Source organism: Sparus aurata, chromosome 17 (genome assembly GCF_900880675.1).
Source record: "Sparus aurata chromosome 17, fSpaAur1.1, whole genome shotgun sequence".
NCBI classification, from domain to species: Eukaryota; Metazoa; Chordata; class Actinopteri; order Spariformes; family Sparidae; genus Sparus; species Sparus aurata.
Window position 1 is genome coordinate 18,822,810 of NC_044203.1, and position 12,892 is coordinate 18,835,701.

The 12,892-nt window shown below is 41.4% G+C and overlaps 1 protein-coding gene across 2 annotated transcripts in view; it reads left to right on the forward strand.

The window, feature by feature from the left end:
• The window catches only part of kcnn4 (potassium intermediate/small conductance calcium-activated channel, subfamily N, member 4), a 25,443-nt gene continuing 12,551 nt past the window's right edge, over positions 1 to 12,892 (forward strand). The window contains exons 1-3 of one of the 2 annotated variants that reach the window (XM_030393351.1): positions 1 to 567; positions 7,947 to 8,042; positions 11,057 to 11,511. In XM_030393351.1, coding sequence (XP_030249211.1) covers positions 166 to 567; positions 7,947 to 8,042; positions 11,057 to 11,511 — 953 coding nt within the window. In that variant the 5' untranslated portion in view covers positions 1 to 165. The remainder of the gene's footprint in view (positions 568 to 7,946; positions 8,043 to 11,056; positions 11,512 to 12,892) is intronic. The other variant, XM_030393352.1, reaches the window with a different exon arrangement.

A 12,892-nucleotide genomic window follows, 5' to 3' on the forward strand; every position in this document is an offset into this window, starting at 1 on the left:
TGCCGTGTGCAAATAGCATCAGTGCGCGTAACCACGTCGCGCCGGTTGGGTTGGTAGGAGTGATAAGGTGAGGGTGTATTTAGAGGCCAAGTGTTTTGGTAAACCTGCCACTTCGATGAGCGACAAACGAGAGACGGGCTTGGTAGACAGCGCGCCCATCAGACTATGCCTTTCCCAGCCCGGGAGGAAAGCAAAGGGAAGAGCGGACAGGCCGACGACGGAGCAGCGCCAGCGGAGAGCGGCGACGCAGAGACAGAGACGGGCAGACGTCTCGTGTGCGCTCTGGAGATGGAGATGACCAACTACAGCCTGCAGAGCGACTCCAAAGTGGACTGCGTGAACTACGATGGCGTGATCAATCGGAACGGCGGTGACTCGGCAGAAATATCGGTGCCGCTGTCCCAGCGGACAGCTCCCATGGAGGGAGAAAACCTCTACAGACTGCGAGACAGAAAGTTTTTATTGGAGGATAAAAAGCGGCTCTGCGCGATGGCTTTGGCCACCGCTGTGCTCGGGATACTGCTCATGATAATCCACGCCGAGACGTGTCCCGTAATTTACAAACCGGTAGGTTTAAGAAATTAACCACTTTCTAAGCTCGAGTGTGAAATAACTGATAATTGGGAATGTCTGAAATGTGACTCTCTGGTTTTAAAGCTGTACCCATCTCTGTTCCCGGTGTAACTCTCATTATGATGTCTCCTGCTGAGAAGTGTCATATTCACAAATCACTCCAAAACTTGCTGATGTATTATGTTCCACTTTTGCACAAAATGAAGGGGTTGTACCTTTTAATAAGGTGTTGGAGCGTGTACGCAGCAGTGTATGATCGGTGACACATTCACATCCCTTTTTAAAGGTTTTAAGTCACTTTTTTTTGTCAGATGGTCCTTGAACTCATCATCGAATTATAAAAGTAATCCACAGAATCATGACAGTCATGCCTCCAGAAACAGTGGAACCAAAGCCTGTCCTCTTTACCTCTGCAGCGGGGCTCAACAATGGAGCAACAGAGTAGAACTGATGCAAACAAATTGGTAGATTAATTTATGATCAACCAGATTATCTTTCATTATGACACATTACAGTAGCATCATAACCGGTGAGGGGACACCACTCTTACACAACGGGCTCTACTTATTGTCACATCAGCCCAGCAGCAGACCCTGCACCTGGGCTCTGAACCTCGCTGGCCTCCTGATTAGTTCTTCCATTCCCAGACACACTATTTGGTAGCGCGGCCTCATGACATTAACATGCAGATCTCAGTGGATAACAATGCCAGGCCGCACAATCAACAAATTATTAACTCCCCCCCGACTTCCTACAGCACACGCCAGTTCCACATGTGGAAAAAAGTCCTCATGCTGCAAAACATCAGACCACCTCCATGCTGTGAAGCCAATGATTGATTACGGTGTCAAAGAGCCGCACATTTCTCAGCTCACATCAGCTCCAATCTCTCTGAGAGGAACCTATGGAAATATTGCCTGATGCGCTCAGAGAGTTGGACCCGGAGAAAAGCGGTCGTGAAATTAACGGCGCTGGCACGAATATTATTTGGCACGCTGCTATTCCAGTTTACAAATACGAACCAAGAACAGGTGTTGTCTGTCCATTCCTCACAACAGGCATCAGCTCCGGTACCATGGAAATGCTGATGCAACTGGAAAAGTGTTCCCTGCCGCAGTTAAAGCATATTATTTTGGAGAGGCTCCTTGTTGATTTCACCAGAGCTTACATAACCGTCTTCTGCACTCATCTTTTTTAACTTCGTGCGATGTCCCAGTCCTGAGCGTGAGCTGTGACATCGTCCTCCCCTGTGGACTGACGTGACTTCTCCTCACATAGCACAGCACTGTTTTGTTTTTTGTTTTTTTGTTTTTTTTTAAAGTCATTTTTAAGTGCACTGTAGGATATTTTGGAGACGCCTAACTTGCGTGCCTCAGTCTACAAAGTTATATTTTGAGATTACCTTTTCATGGTTATGCACGAAAAAACAGGGCTATTTATGGAACGTTTTTCCACATTTCACCTCTTCCCCTACAGCGAGATTGCCCACAGTACTTCAGGCTATCTTTCCACATCATTTAGTGTATAATTAGAGTGTTTGCATGGCCAAGTCTGAGAGTCTCTATGTCTTGACTTGGGGCTGTGCATGAGCCAGGATTGTGCCCTTTGACCTGGATGCAACCTCATGTCCTCTTCTGCAGCTATTTTCCAGGACCGGCCTCACAATCCAAAACAATATCCACGCCGAGACTGAAAAGATGAGCACGATGTTTAGTGTTTGTTAAAGAAAAACACAGACAAAAACATACAGGCTGCGATTATTGATATACACTTCCTAGATATGATCTCTTTTGCTGGAAAAATTCTTAAATGGCACGATGTTTGTGTAGAAAAACAGAACTTTTAATGGATTACTCACTGAGCACATAGAGAAATGTTGGGGAGAGCTCAGTGAGATCAGGCTTAAGGGGGGACTTTCGGCCAGAAAGAATTTTGAAGTTTTGAAACATCCTTCCAAGAAATATAAGACACAACAACTCTTACCATCCCTTGCACATAATTTTAAAGCCCGGAAGAGTTGAACTAACACAATCACAATCACTGCATGCTTGAACTGGCTCGTCTGCTGTTGTCTGTATTGTGTCCCTCATCCTTCAATGAAAGTTCAACGTTTGTCTCCTTTAATCTCATTTGGACGTGTTTTAACTGTTGCGTTTAACATGCATTTGTTTTGTGTTAATTGCTTGTATAGTAGATGTCATTGGCTTTTCTCCTTTCAGCTTTTGCTCCTCCGTTTAGCGACTTCATGTCTGAATCCTCCTTTTACATTCTGTGTGCTCCTCTGTTTGAAAGTACAGTAGATCAAAGTGTCGTTGTGTAGCCGATGACAGTTATGACTCATTCACTTGAATCTCCCGTGCTGAATGCACACCTATGAGCGGTAAAAGTGTCATGCCTGGACTTAAAGCAACAGTTCACCCTGAAAAGAGAAATTGTGCCAGTAACTCCTCACCCTCGTGCTGATGCAAAGTCGGGTGAAGTTGTAGTCTGCAAAACATTTCTGGTGCTTCAGGGCAAAACAGCGCCGTAGAGTTCTCTTAAAAAAATGAAGGAGAAGAAGAGTTAAGAAACTGAAAAAAAATAATAAAATGGATCTCTCAAGCTCGTCTGGCATAATCAAAGTCTCCAGAAGATCCAAATGTACTACTATTGATTATAAATTGATTTGTTTACACCCTTTTGTTAGCTGAGCTCTTCACTGTAGCTTCTAAGCCAAAAGCTTTAGCGCACACCCTATCTGAGAAGCTTAATTAACATATTTTCAAATCAGTTAAGTACTAAGCTGGACAGGCTGCATGAAGCCATCTAAGTCTTTTTCAGTCATTTTCCCCATCTACTTTAGTTACGTGGGAGAATGCTGCAAAGTTTTGCTGTGAAGCCTCAGAAACATTTAGCGGGCTACGAAACTTCAAGCGATTTTCCATTGACATGAGGTTGAGTAGATGATGACTGAATTTAAATTTTTTGGGTGAACTGTTCCTTTAAGTCTCTGCAAAAATGATTCAGCAGACACAAAAAGTACATTAAGTTCCATTCACTTTTTTAAACCTTTGAGATGGAATTTTAACACGTGATAAAGTAACAGCTCTAACCTCAGAGCGTCTACAGGCAAATAGCAGCGTAGTCATTTTATAGGTGGAAGTAAAAAGTTGTAAACATTCATGTGAAGCTATTTCAAGTGTATCGGCCCACATATTATGTAAAATGAGCCAGGATGCTGCAGTGTGGTTGCTACTCACCCACACACTGAAACCTGGCTTACATATATGGCCTACATGTAAACCTACAAAAGTCAACTACAAACTGTGTACCGCGTCAGCAAAGTCTTCCCAGTATGTGACACGTCTGCTCACCTACAAACCAACATCCTGTGTATCATATAAGCATAAAGGTGAAACAGATGTACAGATGGGCCAAAACAACCTTAATGGAATAAAAATGTATATAATATAGTCACTGCAGTTTTGCCAGGTGCACTGCAGTGGTTTACTCACCTGTGGGTAGCCACACCTGTCCTGTAGAGTGTCTGCCTGACATCAGGGGCAGCTCCTTAAACATCCCTCCTGTGATTTCACTCATCAGCACACATTAAACTAAGACAACATAAACATTGTCCGATGCAGTGTTAAACCGGCTTGATGGGTCAGTCTTACTGTTAAGTGGTCTCTGTGGCACCCATAATCATAGAATGTGTCACCAGGTAATAAGTGTTTTGTCCTTCCTGTGACCATCGCACTACATCAGTAGACATTCATTGCAGGACAGTACTTGTAAGCCTATTCTTAAAGGGTTAACCACACCAATTTTACACATTAAAGTGTGTTAACAGGTCTTGAGTACAACTGCACATATGAAAAAAAGACTAGTATGAAGCATTTTGTGGCTCCAGAGGAAGCCGCATGTTATCTGATAAATTGCCCCCCAGTGATGCCATTCAGCGGCCAAGTTGCATTGTGGGTAATGTAGACACCGGGAAGACAGAATTTGTGGAATTAAAAAGGTGATATCTCTGGTTCTGCTGTATCATCTTTGATCTTTTGTTTTTAAACCAGCCATAATGAGTCCGACAGTGTTATAAGAATGCAATATTAGAACAGCGGACTGCTTTTCAAACAGTATGGTGCCTACATTACCCACAACGCAACTTGCTAATGCTACATAATTGAAGGCAATTTATCAGATTACATGCAGCCTCCTCTGGAGCCACAAAAGTCTTTATACTAGTTTTTCACATGCAGCAGTACACCTCAACAACTGTGAACACACTTGAATGTGTTAAATTGGTTACCCTTTAAGTTGACTGCAGCATACCATTTATTCCATGAATCTCCATGAAAACTAATGAAACTACACTGACCAACAAACTAAAGTGGAGAACTAAAGTCAGATGCATGTATTATAATTTTTTATGAGTATTTATGTATTAGAGCACATACAAACCCGACCACCTTCTTTTGCACAGGATTCAGTGTTTTATACTTATTTATATTTTTCTCTGCCCTGGGTGGCCCGTCCTGGTGAAGGTGGCTCGTTGTCCTTCCAAGACTATGAGTAACAATCCGTGTCAAGGTTAACCGAAAATTAGGTTCACCGGGCCTGAAATGACTGTTTCCACCAGGAAAACGTTACAAAAACAATTTCAGAAACTCGGCAAGAAACATGTTGTTGAACTCTCTGTTATGGAGTGTGGTGAAATGTTGAGCTTTTGTGGGGTCTTCTAATTGGCCCTGGACGAAATACAGACATGATGTGGATGCTACGGGAGAAACTGTGGAAAACGGCGTACCTTGCCAACGGACGTCACACCATACCACCTACATGCTCAAGTTTCCTCGAGTTTGAAAGTTTGTAATTATCTTTTTAACTGTAAACCACATTAAACTGCACGTCCCTGTTAAAAACTTCCATTGACGTTGCATCAGTTGTTCTGAGGGTGCGTGGATGAAGGTAATAGGTGCTCTTTAACCTGCTGACACCAGAGTTGTATGGCAGAGGCTTATGGGTAGTTCTTAATGCTACAGTTGAAAACATGGACAGTGAGAGGCAAACCGTCCAATGGTGTGTGTGCGTGTGTGTGTGTGTGTGTGTGTGTGTGTGTGTCTTTGTCTCCAGCTGTCAGTTCCTTAGAATGGAAAGTATTTAATTACAAGCACTCTCGTTACAGTAATTGAGTGGCTTTTATGTACTTTATTTGGAGTACATTACAGAATCAGTAATTCCGCTTTCATTAGGGCGTACTAAATACTGTAAACTTCTAATGAAGATCCTTTTGGAAAGGCTAGAATTACAAAGTAGCCTACATGTGTGCTGTTATAACACAATCAGCAGGATGTTACATTTAAATTAGCTTGAAATAATCTTAAAGGAAGGCAAATCTCTGATAAAACCTTAGTTAGAAAGTAAAGATGGTTTACGCTCTTTTGTGAGCAGAGAAAGGACACACAAGTACATGAGTAGTGCATTTGTTCTCACTGTAAAGTAGATTCATTTTGTAACATTTTTGATTGGCGGTCTGGCGTGGGTTTTATTTGATGTAAGAAATCTGCAGTGGCTCAAAAAAAGTTAAAAAACACTGGAGTAGTGTAATGTGCATATAATGAATCCTTGATTAATACCATTTGATCCTTTATAAAAGTAGAAGGTAGTAGAGGCTGCAAGTAATTTTCATTATTGAGTCATCTTTTTCATGTAGTTGACAGCTGTTTGGTCAATAACATGTAAAAAAATAAATAAAAGCACTGTTAAAAAAAATGACCAACAGACCATAACTAAAGAACATTTCATTCACAAAAACTATACAAAAGCTTGAGATCCCTACATTTGGAAAAACAGTGAATGGTGTTAAAGGTGCAATATGTAAGAATTGGCCACCTATCAATTTTACACTCCAAACAAATAGGGGGCAGCATATCACCAGAGTAACTGCTAAACGCTGATAACTGTAGCTTCTCTTAGATAGACAGCTCAGTTAGACGTGCAGCTAGCTATCCGGACTGGGAGCACAGAGTGGTATTTTGAAGAAGGATGGGCCGGGGCTAGCTGGTTAGCATGCTAACTTCAGTAGATATCTCTCCATCACAAAACATTTACCTCTTTGATAAAATGTCAAAACTCTTATTTCTTCACATTCTGTTGATAGTTTAAATATATTTTTGAATGTTTTAAACTAAAATTCTTACATATTGCACCATCATAACTAGATATTTTGATATATATATACATATATATATATATACATATATATATATATATATATATATATATATATATATATATATATATATATATATATATATATATATATATATATATATTTATTTGATATATTTTATCCTTTATATTGAAATAAAGGTACATTACTTCCAGGCCCAGTTTGCAGCACAGTTTTTCTTGGGTTGGAAGCTGGAGAGCGATCAAGTCCTTCTTGCAGTCTGACTATTGTTTGTCTGTCTGCATGGTATTGGGAAAAATTCCCATTCTAAATTGTGAGAAAAAGAACAATAATATTTTTTTCATTGTTTATAGGAGAATTTGGACACTTGGCGTACAAAGGTTTAGGGTACATATTGAAATGATAATAATCTCTTGTTTTTCTACGCGTGGTTTCCAGTAGTTTTTACTGGAAACCACGCATAAAAACAGAAATTGATTTTAAACACTGACAATGTGCAAAGCTTCAGTTGATTATGCATGAGTTAGCTAGTTTCTTGAGGAGAGGCTGGAAAAAAGGACAAAGCCCTTTGCCATTATAGACTTATTTATTTCTTCTTCTCCCTTCTTCGATATTCTTTGATATTCAGAGCATATTGTATTTGAAATGTCACACATAAAGACATGAAATGCCTGAAATGATGTAAGTATGTGTGTATATATATAATGCTATGAATGGTATTTTTCGTAGTTTGTTAATGGAAGAAGTCCCTGTTTAGTTTTTTGTTTTTTACTTAATGGACGTTGGGAATGACACAAAACTAACCAAATAACTAAATAACTAAGAATGTAATATGTAAATACACAATGTACCTGAAAAGGAAACTGCAAATGTACAATTCCACCCTACCTTTTCCCTAAGAGAGTGCTAACAGTCAGGAGGCCACACTTGCCTGCAGTGACCTAATGTCACTGTCTGTTTAAGCTTTTATTTTGGTAATTTTCCTTGAAGGTAATCTTACCTCTCTAAAAAACCTGTTTACTTTATCTGTATATCCTGCTGCTCTTTCCACTGCTATTACCACAGTAGACATAGCAACCTTCATTTCATGAGCTTTTTTTAAAAAAAGGAGAAAATTAATGGAAAGAAATCAAATCTAAGCTGTTGCAGAGAAACTGTTCCTTTCATGTCTTATCTCCCTCGTCTCTCTTTTCCTTCCCAGGGCTCAAACTTTGCCTTAATCCTCAACTGTTCCATCAGCCTGTCCACTGGGTGTCTCCTGGTCCTCATCATTGCTTTCCATTATAAGGACATCAGGGTGAGTTTCCCTTTTTCCCCCCGTTGTTTCCAACAGTTTGGACGCCCTTATTATAATGTGCCGAGCGAGGGCCTGTGTTTGCATGCATAGGTGCGTTGTTGACATTCAGGGCTCAACTTGCCATATTTTTGTGCATCACTTTTTATACCAGGCATGTTTGTTCCAAATTAGCGTGGTCAGAAAGACGCTTTGTTAGAGATACTTGAGGGCAGTCGCTTTAGAGGAAGCTCTCGGTCCACTGATGGTAGCCTCAACATTGATTATCCGTGTTATATTTGCTGTATGCGTACAATACCCTGGGTGAAAACCTCAGCCCACACAGGCATGCACGGTACTACAGCTGCCATATTTTTGTCTATCCACATAGCTTGCTGCCGTTGTGTGTGAAGTCAATATACATGAAGGGATTTGGTTGAAATTAAACAGAGTAAACATTCTTTCATTTAACCTTGTACACACCCACAGCATGCGTATTTAATAATGAGCTGTGCGAACAAGTGCAGAGAGTGATGTGTGTGTGCATGGTAGTGTTGAATACTGAACTCCTCTTCAGGTTTTAAGTTGTCCTGCTGGGGTTATGTTTTAACCAACTTGGTTTTCACTTTTGTCGCAGGCCACATGTATCTGATACGAGGTTAGTCCGTGCAAGTGTGTAGAGGAGATAAGAGACAGGAGGTTTAGGGTGGAGACAACACACAGGCAGCTGACACACTAAATCAAGCTGAGATAATCAAGAGTCTTCAAGTCTCAATCAGTGGAGCAAATAGATGAGAAAGTTCTACGGAGGATGCTTACTTTCACTTATTTTCTCCAGCAAACTGAGTCATAATAAAGCCATATACTGAGGGGATGGACATATTCTCGCTTCCTTAAAAGTGAACTTATCATACAAACCAGCCATCACCATCACAGCGCATAGACACCAAATGCATCTGCTAGCATGCCACGTTAACTCCCACGTTTAGTTAAACAGTCAAATCGTAAAGATAGCACATCAACAGGTGCAACAAACATTAACTGATATCTTTGAAAAAATAAAAGGTCAAATTGGAACCAGTGAGAGAATGTCTAGTGTTTTAGTTTTAGTTTTGTTTTTTTCGTTTTTTTCCCCCTTTCCTTCATATAGGTTCTTGTGCATATAAAAGATCTTGAAAGTTATAAAAGCCCAAGTCCACACCTACAGAAGCTCCTCTCTCCCACAGAAAACACTAGTCCTGAAACGCCTCATTAGCAGTTCCACCTTTCATCCTGTGACTTTGTGACATATCATTACGTCACAATATCATACATTCACATAAGTTTGGCACATAAGAATTAATTAAGCTCTGCTGTTTTTAACGGTGCTGGCTCAGACTTGTGTGAGATGACCAATCAGAGTAGACTGTGTATTCAGGAAGGGGGCCTTAAGAAGATATGAGCTAAAACAGAGCGTTTCAGACGGAAGGCGAATAAAGTACTGCAGCACTGGACATTATGATAAAACTGATCATAACTTAAAGCATGTTAACCTATTCTAGTAGTAACCCAAATTAAAATGATGAACCTAAAAATGAGCATGATATGTCTCCTTTAAAGGAGAACTTCGGTCAATTTCAACATGCAGCTTTATCGCTCAAGCTACCCTTGACTAGCCAGTACCGAAAACGCGAACACTTTTGGTCCACCCCTAACAGGGCTCCTTGAACAGAGAGTTAGCATTGACAGCTAACAGCATGGGGTCAGAACTTTACACTGTGTTTTAAGCATCTTAACATGCTCCAAATCTCACCCCAAAAGGTATGCAACATCACCAGACACCCTACAACACAGCACTGTAGCGTTTATGACTGACAATGAATAAAAAAGTGGTTAAAACAGTGTGTTTGTGCAAGCAGCTACATACCGTTTGTTGACATCCATGTCGTAGACCAAACTAGTCGATCCGTCGAGCGTGCGCTTACTCCCTCACTGGCAGCGATGGAAACTTGCATTTTGCAGACAGAAACTTATTCCAGCATCTTTGTTTTTCTGTTCATAACGTACATGTTCATGTTAAAGCCTGTCATGAGCCTGTCATGAGCCACTAGCCTGTTATGAGTCTATTCGCTCTGCACCGAGAGCTAGCTTGTATGCTCATGCTAATGGTTCTTGCAGAGAGCAGAGCAGAGAGACCGTGATGATCGAAGCAGCGCTAGTTACTGAAAATGGTACGAGTTTGTGCAATGCCCAATTGTGGCAATAGAATGAAGAAATATAAGAATTTAAGCTTCCACCGTTTGCCTCTCTACGGCCTCGAAACATCACCGTTGTGGCTGGTCGTCCTTCAGATAGACAGCTTCGATCATCACGGACTCTCTGCTCTGCTCTCTGCAAGAACAATTAGCATGAGTAGACAAGCTAGCTCTCGGTGCAGAGCGAATAGACTCATAACAGGCTATTGTAAGGCTAATGGCTCATGACAGGCTGTAACATGAACATGTCCGTTATGAACAGAAAAACGAAAATGCTGGAATACGTTTCTGTCTGCAAAATTCAAGTTTCCGTCGCTGCCAGTGAGGGAGTAAGCGCACGCTCGACGGATCAACTAGTTTGGTCTATGACATGGATGTCAACAAACGGTATGTAGCTGCTTGCACAAACACACTGTTTTAACCACTTTTTTTATTCATTGTCAGTCATAAACGCTACAGTGCTGTGTTGTAAGGTGTCTGGTGATGTTGCATACCTTTTGGGGTGAGATTTGGAGCATGTTAAAATGCTTAAAACACAGTGTAAAGTTCTGACCCCATGCTGTTAGCTGTCAATGCTAACTCTCCGTTCAAGGAGCCCTGTTAGGGGTGGACCAAAAGTGTTCGTGTTTTCGGTACTGGCTAGTCAAGGGTAGCTTGAGCGATAAAGCTGCATGTTGAAATTGACCGAAGTTCTCCTTTAACATATAAACATTAAGATGTGACTGTATTTTCATGTGTGTCCTTCAGCCATTTTATCATAGTTTCTCCTCTGACTCTCTGTCTTTACTGTCCTCCATGTTTTAGCTATTCATCATTGACCACAACCAGGTGGACTGGCGTATAGCCATGACCAGGCACAGGGTTCTTGTGATCACCCTGGAGCTGTTAGTCTGTGTCATCCATCCTGTTGGCACATACTGGGAGGTGGGCCCCCATGTCAACTCCTCAGCCTCCATGCCAACTTCCTCAGTGCAGCCCTGTGTTTCCTACCACCGAGGCGAAGCCCTGATGGTGGACATAGAGCTGCTGTTATCGATGCTGATGTTCCTCCGCTTGTACTTGGTGCACAGAACCATCCTGCTGCACAGCAAAGTGCTGCTGAGCGCCTCCTACAGGAGCATCGGCTCGCTCAACAACATCAACTTCACCTTCCGCTTTGTTCTCAAGGTACTGATGAACAAATACCCGGGGCGCACGCTGCTGGTCTTCATCCTCTGCTTCTGGCTCACAGCGTCTTGGATGCTTACTCTGTGTGAGAGGTAGGGAAGAGAACCGATGTGTGTAATCAATGATGTATATTCTATGTGCTTAAACATTTTATTTAGTAGGGCCTAGATTATATGAAATACAAAACAGATAAGCGTTTGCATCAAACTTAGAGACCGACTATGTTTTAAGAGACACCCTTCAACAACAGGAATGCAAAAACCAAGCCATCAGTGAACAATCTACTCTGAAATATGCTTTAATTAACTTCTTATAACTTGCAGCAATTTGGTTAAAATTAAACAAAGAACAAACACATAGAGTAAGATGACAGGATTGACTAGCTCTCATTTTTGTATGCTAACATTGAAGCTATTCCCAGCAGATGCTTAGCTTAGTTTAGCATAAAGACTGAATACAGGCATAAACAGCCAGTGTGACACTGTCCATCGTTAAGGTGAAAATGACCTTTTGTTGTTTTACAGGTGGTGTGCTGCAATATCTCCTGTTGAGGAGTACTAACCTTTTGTTGGTAGGCAGGTTTATTTTGACCTGTGGGCAGAATAAGGCTAGCGGTTCCCCCATTTCCAGTAATTGTGCTAAGCTAAGTTAAACACCTGTCTGCTGCAGCTCCATAATCAGTGTTGTTGGCATGAACTGTGAGCAGAACAATAAAAAAAAGGTGAATTTGTGTTTGAAACTTAAACTCAACTTCAAAAGAATGGTTCCTTCGGAGCATCAGAGTTTCTTGACTGTTTCTAGTTTTATGAGCGTGCTGTTTCCCGCTCAGCCAATATTGACTGGACTCAACACATAGAAAAGGTTGCAGCAGAGGAATGCCAGATGTTTGCTTTTCTTACTAATCATGATGGTTATATTACTTTTAAAGGTAATATTCTCTACATGCTTTATGAAAGTGAACATTAACCAAACTCAGGTCATTGATCATGGATTGCGCAAATAAGTGACTGTTGAAAGCAGTGGCGGAGTCAGGATGTTTAAGAGGCGGGGGCGAAAAAAAAATACAAGGGCCTCAGCTGTATGTGGTGGGGCACCAGCGCACAGAAGAGATCTGAAAGAGCATCCTTGAGGGCACTTTATCATGTTTTATCTAAAGGAGCATCCAAGAGAGCACTTTCGCTGCGTTATTTGGAATATGAGGGCTTTGGGCCACGGGTGGACTCCCCCTATCCGGTGGCTCAGAGCACAATTTAATATCAATATTTTATCTGCATAGATGCCCACACATACATACACACACACACACACACGCACACACACACTCACACCTTGCAGCTCTGTCTGCTACTATCCCCCCCACCCCATCACACACGCAGTAAAGAAAACATAATGCTCTGTAGTTTAACTTTTCCTCTTCAAACCTTGATGGTCTATTTGACTTTGCTGCTCAGAGTAGATTTCTAGAAACTGATT